The following is an 11,054-nucleotide window of genomic DNA, read 5'->3' as shown; positions in this document are numbered from 1 at the left end:
AGATAATAAAGATAATTGTTTCCAACAGCCTCTGCATAAACAAAGACCATGGTCGTCCTAACCTATTGCATCACGACCTTTGAATATTTGGATAGTTTGGTGGAAAACAATTGAAATACGTTATTATTGAACGTTTTACTGATATTCACTATCAACATGTCTCGCCTATGTTAATTAACAATTAAGAAAGTATGTTTTCAGAATTCTGTTTCCTTCATGAAGCCTGCAGTTGTAAATTAGTGTAAATAACATTTTTTTCTAGGAGACATATTGTGACAGCAGGTGGATTTTCGTTGCCCCCCAACCCTGTAGGTCCCGCCTACACTCAGTGCTGCTGCCATTTCATAGAGGACACAAAGAAGACCAAGTATCCCTGCCTGCAGTCGGACGAGCCGCGCCCCGCTGTCGGACCTACAACTTCAAACACTTTTTTCTTTTCTCTTCACCTGGGTGAAATACTTTGTTTCCCGCTGCGAGTATGAGTGTGGCGGTGGCGGTGGCGGAGGGCTGTTTTCTATCCGCCCTGCAGCCCAACTCTTCCTGCACCGCTTATGTGGTTCCCTCGGGCGGCCCGTGTCCGGACCCCGTCGCTAAAGCCAGGAGAGTCCAGGAGCAGGTCCGGATGCGGCTGGCTGAGAAGAAGTCATCCTCCCTGCCCAGACTGGACGACTCGCTGGTCGGATCAACAGGTGAGCCACATCCCGTTGAGATGGTTGGCTTCAAATTCGCCCCCGGTGCTTTGTCCAAGACATTAGCAGGTGATAGTTATTCAACTGTTATTACTGTTACAGTTTACATTGAACATATGTTAACCTCTATTCAAAAAAAAAAAAAAAAAAAAAAAACCTGCGGTCCAGGCAGCCCGAGGGGTCCTTGATGCGGTCCCTGGGGGATCCCAGCGAAAATAGTGGAGATAGAGTGGAATAATTTATTTGCATTAAAATTCCAATCATGACATAGTCATGGGTTTCAAACATTTTCTATAACATCTGAAAGCAAAACTTATCAGAGCTGGGTCCGTGGAATGAGACCATATCAAAAAGGGGGTCTGTGGTCTAGTTTGTTTCACTTTTGGGGTCCTTGACGTGAAGAAGTTTGAGAACCGCTGCCTTCATTGATATAAATGGGATGGAGAAAATAATAGAGTACAGTTTAACAGCATCACAAACTGCAGCCATCATCATAAAGCTGTATAACACCTCTCTGACACAACATGCATGTTGTTTTGATAAACTAAAGCAGCTGCTGTCAGACCACTAAATGAATATTAGGCAACAACAGACAGGGTCACTGGTGAGAAAATAAAATTCTAATAAGTAATTAAAGGGCAAAGTTAATGGTGCAGAAAATTAAAAAAGAAAGTAAAGACTGGGTTAAGGGGTGTACTTGAACGTGGAATGTGAGTCAGTTCTGTAGTTTATTTATGGCCACCGCCTATAGATCGCACTCTTAACTGGTTCAACAATGTAGGCTTACACTTGGTGTCCTAATTTCACTCTCACTGTCTTGCAAAGGTTAGCTGAACCCCTCTGAAACTGATCGACCACAAGTTAGACTGTGTAAAGAGTGAATCAATAAGCCTCACCACTGGAATGAAGGCTTGAAGCTGCTTTGCTTATTTTTTTTGGCACGATGAAACAAGTTGTAAACACAACAGGGACATATTATATGTTATAAAGTTGTTGTGGTCAAAGCGTTAGCCAGCAGTCGCCCATTTAAACATCCAGCTGATACAGAGCAACGTGAGCATGTTGAATCTAAGTCTAAAATCCAGTCTCCTTTATCTCTGTTGTAGCTCATACCAACTCCTGAGGACAGTATCTGACCCTTATGGTGTTAAATGCCTCAGCCTGTTCACCAGCTTGTGGGAAACCTTGTCTGTCTGCAGCCCTGTGCTGGACAGGCAGTGTACAGTAGGTTTATCAGGGGCTTTTGTGCTGAAAGCTGACTGCTGCTGCAGGAAATGAGGTTAAAGAGAGTAACGTTGTGCTCTGTAGAACCAAAACAATGAGATGACAAATGCTAAAAGGTTTTGTGGAGTTTTGGGTTACAGCTCTTGGTGGGTTCATCACTACGAAGCTATTCTTTGACGTTACACAGTCGCTGTTTGTTTGTAGTCTGTTGTCAGTATAAAATATTGATTAGTGCAACTTTGGAGTGGCATTTGTTTTCCAGCGATAAAGACCAAGGTACAGAGCAGTCATTTAATCTGCAAAACATCTAATGAACTGCACAAAACTCTCAACAATTCTTCATATTTAAAAGACTGAAACCTGTGAATATAAAAAAACCTAAACAGTTCATCATCAGACTTTTCTGTCAGTTGTTTAGCACGAGTACAGACTGACTTGTGGGTGAGCTGAACCATTGTTCTTCCTCCTATGACTTCACCAGAACCTAATATCCCCATAGTGCATTTGTTGCATAACAGACACCTAAGTTTATGGTAACCTTGTCATACTTGGTAAAATTGTTTCATATTCTGCAGTTCTGGCTTTTGTTCCTGCTATATTCCAACAGAACCAGAGATTATAATAGTGTCATGGTAACAGGTAGATGCTTGTATAATATTTTGTGTTGTAGTTTTATTCTACAGGGACTGTGACAGGTCTCTGTGCTGAGGGTGTACAGTGTTGTACATTGTAGTGTTTATCAAGACAGTCCTCCTGTAAAAAATGAGCCCATAGGTCGTTTGTGCAGCAGGTTATTACGATCCATAGTTACGTTTTGTTGCTAGGCGACATCTAATGGTCGTAGTAATTATGAAAGGAGCAAAGGGAAAAGCGCGGTGATGTTGTATAAAGAGAGACAAAGTCCATGTCAGGAGAAGGTTGATGTGGATTAATGAATCAACAAAAGGAGTAAAGGAATATGACACAGGAGCGCCGTGTTTGATTTCCATGTGAAACATTAGTTTAACAATCATCTAGTGTTGAGGAGGTACTTACTTTAACCCAAATCATGATCTTTTCCTGAACTTAACCAAGCCATGACCATTATCATAGTAACCATGGTGACCAAGGTATGTACGCCACTGCTGGTACGGTCTGCGTGTTTATTATTGTAACCATGACAACCAAGGTCTGGTAGACTCCTATGGGTTGTATCAGGAGGTTGAAAAAACTACTTATGTGTTGTCCAGGTTGAAGGAGTTGTTGTTTTTATCATAATATTATTTTCATGTTTATATTCTTACGCAGTCTATGGTGTAATCACTGTACCATGAACACCTCATTGTTCATAAAGATGTAATGAAACATGACTCAACATCTTTTCTCTGGGGTCTGCTTGTAAGTTTGACATTCATTCACCAAGCAGCTCAGTAAACATTAAACTGTCACACAGTTTATTATGACTTTTGTCCTAGTTAAAGATGGAACAGTAGGTATCATTTTTAAGGTGTAAAGGGCATTTTTCCTTTTCTGAAAACAGTATTCTGAGTGATGACCACATCACTCTTTGTTGCAGTCTTGCTCCACTTTCCTGATGTAACTGTACACCACAGAGAGGCTTTAGGTTTTGATCCAGAGGGAGAACTCATACCAGCAGAAGGGACTTGGCTGAAAAAAAAACATCTGAAACCCTTTAAGCAATTCCTGTTACTCATGTCAGTCGCTTAAAAATAAATTCAGGAGAAATTCCTATTGTTATCTATCCGGGGGGGTGGTGGGACACGGGGTTTTGGGGTCGTGGATCGGTTACACTGTGGTAGGAAATGCAGAAAATAAAATTTTGCTTCATTTCCTTCAGAAAAAGAAACATGGTTCTTAAAAGATAATCCACTGAAATGTGGACATATGGCCAATAAAGAAGAAAGTAAGCAAAACTCTACATCAGTAATGCTCCAAACAAAAACACTCCGACTCTTCAGTTTACCAGGGTTTAAACAAACAGCCCTGATGATGTCATCAGGGGTCATCTCTGCCTGGGCTTGGAAATTTTTAACAGAAAACATGTGTCTCAACTGGAGGTAAAATAAAGTGTGACAGAAGTGGGCATTTAGGAAGCATGGAGGGTGTAATGAAAGACGCTATCCAGTTGCAGCATGGGAAATGTAATGTTTCTGCGCAGATGTAAACCTAACCGGACAGGATTAAGCTCATTTATCAGTAATTATTTTGTCCATAGGATGCACTGAGCAAAAGAAAATGATATACATAATTCAGTGTCAGGTACCAATGTGTGTGGAGTGAACACACATACCACTACAACACTATTATTCATACAGTCAAGATCAATCCTCTCAGCATAAAACAACAACAGATGTTACAGATGTGGGAAATCTGTTACACAGGATTTATGCAGGAAACTCATGTGGAATTTGGGAAATTCCACTTCATCATTACTTTTTTTTTACTTTTAGAAAATCTCGCTCTTACGGTCACTTGACTCAGTGATCAGCTAAACAGACTCTCCTGCATTGTGTTGTGGGCTAACTTTAGCTCTGATAATAGATGAAACACATGGCAGGAACACAGGAACAGAGCTGTAGCATCCCTGTGTTAAAGCTAAACATGCACCAGGGGCGTGTGCTTGTTATCGGGGTCCAGTTCATCCCAAGACTGCTCTGAGGACTGACACATCACAGGACTCATGGCCAAACCATTAAGTAATTTCTCATGAATGTTCATCAGTTTATTCCTAGATGATTAAAACGTCAGCTGGCTTTATGAAGCCATTGATTATAACCATAACAGTTCTTGATAGGAGATGAAAAATTTATAAATGAAAACAAATGAAAAATTATATTTAGAAGTGCATATAAACATTAATTCAGAATATTGATTTGTGCTTGTGTATTGTTCATCTTATACACACACTATTTGTGCGCTATGACTACCTGGAAATGTGTTTCCTGTTTTTTTTCCTGACTATGGAAAATATAATGATGACGGCAGGGGTTCCAGTCATGGGATGGTTTTGTTTTATAAATATTCACATGTTGCACAAGAATTGCTTTCCCATTATGACCCAAAACGTATTAAAGTGACACTTCAGTACACAGATCAAAGAACACCCCCTGGTCTCTGTGTTCACATAGGCAGATTTATGTAAGTGGCCAGTTGTCCTGCAGAGTTCAGATGATGCACATCTGTCTCAGTGCAGACCGGATAACAGGCTGGATCGTCTGTCTAAGAGGAAAGTACGGGAGAGGAAGGAGCAATCCCTCCCCCTTACTACCGCTACCCCTGCCTCTGTCTGATAAGACAGCAGGCCTCAGTTTGACCCATGACGGAGTCAGGATGTTGCATGAAAGCTGCATGTAAGCTTGTGTGAGATCTGCTCTAATTAGTATTATGACCAACTGCATATCCCCAGGTCATCATGAATCACTTTTCATTCAACTGAATCTCCTTTTGTTAAATAATAGAGATGTTCCTATATCATCTTTTCATTCATTATACCGATCCTGATACCTGAACGTGTGTAACAGCTGATACCGAGTACGGATTCCGATACCACTGCATTAAATACTTATTTTAACTGTATACCACTAGCCCTGTGGATGTGATGCGATTGCTGTTATTGTTGTATGCTATGGCTCAGGTTTAACATGAATGCCATATAATCTTTCTTTTTTTCTCACATAACAATTCCTACACTAGTTGTCACAAAACTAGAGCCACCCTTCAGAATGAAAGCTTTGCTTACTGTACACGTTGCCTTCTTACTGGTGGGTTTTCTAATGGCTAACACTATTTACCAGCCTACACTGTTCAGCTACAGACTATTAACAACGACAGAAGAATTGGTCTCCAAGGAAATGATGATTATGATGATGTGTTTTGAAAGTTGATAAAAGAAAGACAACTACACTCCATCCTTTGCATAATATTTAATTTATTTATTCATAAAGACAAAGTACATTAATCAACATCTGTGTATGATGTTAGCTGGCTAACACAGCAACCACAGCATTGCTCAGTGTGCAGGAGATCAACAACACCACTCTGCAGATTCCAAAATGACAACGAAAGATAAAATCGAGTGGGAATCAGTGCTAACATTAACAAGCTAAGCTAGATAGCTTCTACTTTTAGAAGGAAGGAATACAAACTTAAAAGGACAATGAGTCCATCCAAATGTTTAATCTTGTAAAGTGACAGACATCTTAAAATGCAAATGGTTGATGATAGTGTGATGTTTTCCAGTTAACATGCTTCATGGAAGTTGACACCATCTGCCAATGGGAAATGTCCAGCCAGAGGTTTGAGGCTAAGAAGCTGTTTCCTCAAAATATGTCCAAAAACTGTTATCCTGTTTTGAAACATTGAAAAATAACTAGTATTTTTTCTGGCCATTTTCTGACAGCGAGAGAGAGACCCGAAGGTTAGGGAAGAGAGAGAGAGAGAGAGAGAGAGAGAGAAGAGAGGACATGCAGCAAAGGGCCTGAGGCAGATTTGAACCCAGGCTGCTGAGATAAAGACTGAGCTTAAATGTAATGCACTCTACCAGTTGAGCCAGTGGGGAGCTCTCAATAACTGTAGTGTTATTATATTATTATAGTTTTCATTTCCTCGCACAAAATGTGATTGAAAGTCTTTTAAACACAGCAGCAGAGCAACTGTGAAGTTGTTGTAAAGTCATGTAAAGATAGTGATACATGGGGAACCACTGAAACCACTGAGGTTAGGTTTGGATATTTGACGTGTCTCAATTTTAGAAAGCCTAAATAAGTCAGTCAGTGCTTTACCTGTCTGGAATTTGTTCTGTGTGACATGTGAAAGAGGATTGTCAGAATAGGATGAAGCTCACACTATAATCTGTGGTCAGTGTGATCTGGATACACTCCCTCCACAATTAAAATAAAAAGCAAAGGAAACAGATGGAGAGGGTGAGTGGAGTGAAATACTGCAAACGTTACACAAGCTTGTGTGGACGGGTTTGAATGAAAGGGGGGGTGGGGGGGGGTGCATGTTGAAGGACAAATGTAAGTGGGCTGATGTCTGATTCAACACGCCCTGAGCTCATTGACCACCCTGTGTGGGGAACATTCCTTTCCAATCTCCTCTTCACAACATGTTATCAGAGACTATTTTAGACTGGACTGTACTTCAGGTTCAAGCCTGTTGTGACTGATATTTGGCCTTAAGATTTGAGGCCTAAATGTGGCTGTTTTTCAATCTGAATGTATTTGACTCTTTAGAAAAGATTATTTTTTAATCAGCTCAGCATCTCAGGCCTGTCAGATTTGTAGATTTGTTCGTCCTGAGACCTAAAACAGACCATGCTGCATATATTGATTATGAAAAACATCTCAGAAGAGTTTTTTTTAATTTCACTTTTGATCCATTTTATCCACAACTGCTGTGGATAAAACAGCTCAGTTTGTAGTTGAGATAAGAGACAAAGGGCACAAGGACACGAGAAAGGAATGCAACCACAATCAAACCAACAAGGACAATAGCAAAGTTTCAGTCCAACATAACAGCAGGAGTCAGTTCTACACACAATCCTGTCCCCTTTGTTTTGTTAGCGACGTGTATGAGCTTTCTCCAACAGCTCAGGTCAGAATATTAAAGCAACAGTTTGTCATTTTGGACAAAAAGTTTATTCACTTTCTTTCAGAGAGTTAGATGAGAAGATTTTTAACACACTCATGTCTGCATGCTGATTATAAAGCTACAGCCAGCAGCTGATTAACTTAGCACTAAGACAGGGGGAAAACTAGCCTGGGTCTGTACAAAAGAAGTCTCCACTGGTCTCCTGGTATCGTCATGGTAACAGAATAAGGAGTCAAAGGAGTCTGGTTCACAACACCCTGTCATTTTCTGTTTGGATTTAACAAACAGAACATAATTAGTGAGATGTAGTGGAGCTGGAAGGTGGATTTTGTTGTTTGAAAGTTGCCACTTAAGTTCCCAGCTACATAACTGTCTATTTTCATGTCATATGATATTATAAAAGGAATGGTCTAGACCCACTCTAGATAAACTCTGCTATGATATGGCGCTATATAAATCAAACTGACCTGATATAACCTTCTTTTTGTGCAAACCTTTAGGACGTTGTGGTTTTTTTTTCATACCAAACTTTTGCATTGTGTTGTGTAATTAACGTGCAGAGGGTTGAATGTTACACTCTGGTAGCTGGGTCTGGAATTAGGACGGGTGTTTTCCACGCTGTTGGATAAAAGGTTGTTTTTGTGCATATAATGGGACAAACACTGGAGCTTTAGCAGAAGATGGGTTCATGGCAATGATAGAAAGTAGAGAGAAAGGCTTGGCTGCATACCACATCCTCATTATGGAGAACAGTGAGAGGAGCTGTGGTCATAAATCAGTGAAAGGCTTCTTGTTTTGCAGAAGTCAAAGAAGAAAAACTGTGTCAAGATGAGCTTAATCACAGTCATAAAGCTTTGACAGAGAAGTTGTTTAAAAACATACTTCAACTTCAGATAATACCACTCCCTTATTCTGAAATTCTTGTGGTACATGAATGGGTTCTTTGTTATGCAAGTTTCTAACCCCCCAAGATACGACTTACAATGTCTCCAAGAGTCTGATTTATATTTTAGGTTACATTGTGCTGAGAGAGTTGAATACTTTATCAGTAACCTACGGTGGCCCTGAGAGATCAAAACACTGCAACTTAAAAAAACACATGGAAATAGACAAAACCCCAAACAACTTCAGAAAATCTTCATCTACTCGACAACACGTGCTGCAAGTACGCAACACAACAGAAGTGTCTCCATGGGACACAAAAAACTGATGAACCCAGCTGTGTTATGATACATCCATGCAAGTGCAGAAACATTTCCATTGTGTTGTGAGTATTTGCAGCAGTTGTCAAATTGCGAAGATGTTTTCTAAAGTTTGTGTTTTTTCTGTTTGCATGTGTTTTCTGAAGTTGCAGTGAGTTGAGCTCTCAGGGCCACCGTAGTTATCAAATAGTATTCAGAAACATACATAACGGGACAGGTGATGCCTGTCAGATCTAGTTTCAGTTCTGTCAGAGAGAGAGAGGAGACACAGTATTGTTTGACTATGGGGTTAATGGTGCACAGCCTCTCCTCAAGTCATTCATTGTGTTGCACTTTGCTGTTCATGTGAAAACTGATATAAACTTGAGAAAGAGAGAGAGAAGATAGAGAAGTTCAGACCTTGACTCTTCACTCACCTCCACACAAAAATGATTAACGGTTAAAAATTGGCTCAGTTCTACAAAATGTAATCTCTAACCTCTCCCCTCCACTGCTCATGAATCAGTCTTTTATACTTAGTCATGGATATTTCTTACTTCTCTTTTTCAGCTGTTACTGACTTGTTACCAAAGAACCATGTTTTTTTTAGCAGTTTTCTTTTTTTAAACTGATTATTCAGCAAGAAAACTTTCAACCCTTCCAGACCTTAGAAGCGCTCTAACATCTCTGGCATCTAACAGAGCACAAATGATTAGACTTTTACTTACAAACACAAGGTGCCTTAAAAGATTTGCAGCATAATCCATGAGTCTTAAAATGGTTGTTAAATACAATCAGAACAATCATTTCCCCCAATTTTTCTGTCGGGTTCAGAAGTAGATACCCATTTATTTTATAAATAGATGGACAGTAAATCCTGGGTTCTACCCCCAAATGTCTGCACGCATGAAAACCACATAGAACACCTGGAGTTGATGCTTTGAATTGTTGTTCTGAGTTTTTCATACTGGGTTACAAGAAATGCTACATATACAGCCTATGTCCAAAATGACTACATGGTCCACAGCCGTTCCTGCTCTGACTTGAGTGGGAGGTTAGATAAGCAGCTTTGGATCCTTGTACCTGTCCTGGGTTTGTCCATCATCTCAAGTGGCAGTGGAGACAGCTGTTGCACTTTTACAATGTTGACCATGCAGACAAATGTAGGTGTTCTTCATTTTTTCCTTCACCAACAGTGACAGTGTGGACAGACTTCAAACCAACTCCCACTATTGAATGAGATATAAATCAGATTTATATTATATTTCTTTAAATATTAAAGCAAAACATCTGATAAAGTGGCAAACCTTGTGCGAAAACATCTGGATTATTACAGCTGATTAGAGATGTAATGGTTTCTGTGTGGTTCTGTTGTTGTGTGAAGAGAGATCACTGGTACATTTGACATATTGTTGGTTATATACTGAGTGTGTGTTCTCCTGATTGTGGTGGTCATGTATGAGCATACCGCCCCCTGACCTCTGACCTGGTGATTCTTATGTTCAGGCATGCAGCCCCTCCCAGTGCAATATCCTCCCCCCTTCCTTCTGTGCTGCTGGACTGGATGGTCTCCCTCCACGACCCCCCCTCTCTGTGCAATTCACAGCAGCTCACTGTTTTGAGGTTTTACAGTGTAACATGCTCTTCAGTCTGAGTGGTCATACATGTGGTTACAGTGTGTGATCTATATGAGGTTTTTTCAGCCACAGTTCTTAATGTCTGTGTACATTATTTCCATCTGTGCAGTGAATGAGTTCATCTGTACCACAGTGCTTCTGCCCTCTGACTCTTTACATGATGTTATTCAGCCCCAGCCCGTCTCTGAATTGCCGCCCCCTGCTGAAGCCCAGTGGCCTGACAAGGCGTGCTCAGATTCCACAGTGGACACACCCATTCAAGTGCCTTTCATTCAACTGCAGGGTGTCACCAATTAGATTAGATTAGATTAGATTAACTTTATTTATCCCACAACTGGGAAATTCATTTACCACAGCAGAAAATAAACATCTATAGAATAAAACATCTATGGAAATATACAACAAAAATATACCAGATATACACTAATAAATACAATATACACAATACACACGATATGTACATGAAAAAGTGCAAGTTTGCACATGGTCAGTGACAATAAATAACAATAGATGCTGCTTTGTTCCCAAAGCCACAGTCACACACTGCAGAGTCAGGTTTCTTTGTGTAGGCCATGGTTTGCCAGACTTACAGTAGTAAGTTTAGTTTTCATTCATGTGAAGTTCAAGCAGGAAGACAACTGTGAGCGAGCCTTATCTCGTCATCACACTGACGCTCCACCTCTCCATTATTATCCACTGATTCCAGTGGGTTCTGTCCTATCCAATGATGA

The 11,054-nt window shown here is 40.3% G+C and overlaps 1 protein-coding gene across 2 annotated transcripts in view; it reads left to right on the top strand.

The window, feature by feature from the left end:
* The first annotated feature begins 334 nt into the window (after positions 1–334).
* The window catches only part of LOC111672294 (plakophilin-3-like), a 35,173-nt gene continuing 24,453 nt past the window's right edge, over positions 335–11,054 (top strand). The window contains exon 1 of one of the 2 annotated variants that reach the window (XM_023429693.2): positions 335–689. In XM_023429693.2, coding sequence (XP_023285461.1) covers positions 479–689 — 211 coding nt within the window. In that variant the 5' untranslated portion in view covers positions 335–478. Of the gene's footprint in view, positions 759–11,054 lie in introns of both variants that reach the window. The other variant, XM_023429692.2, reaches the window with a different exon arrangement.

This window comes from Seriola lalandi, unplaced genomic scaffold (genome assembly GCF_002814215.2).
Source record: "Seriola lalandi dorsalis isolate HSWRI2012SDOR001 ecotype SW California unplaced genomic scaffold, Sedor1 jcf7180002054898, whole genome shotgun sequence".
Lineage (NCBI taxonomy): Eukaryota > Metazoa > Chordata > Actinopteri > Carangiformes > Carangidae > Seriola > Seriola lalandi.
The sequence above is the reverse complement of the archived record's forward strand: the minus strand, read 5'-3'. Positions and strand labels throughout refer to the sequence as shown.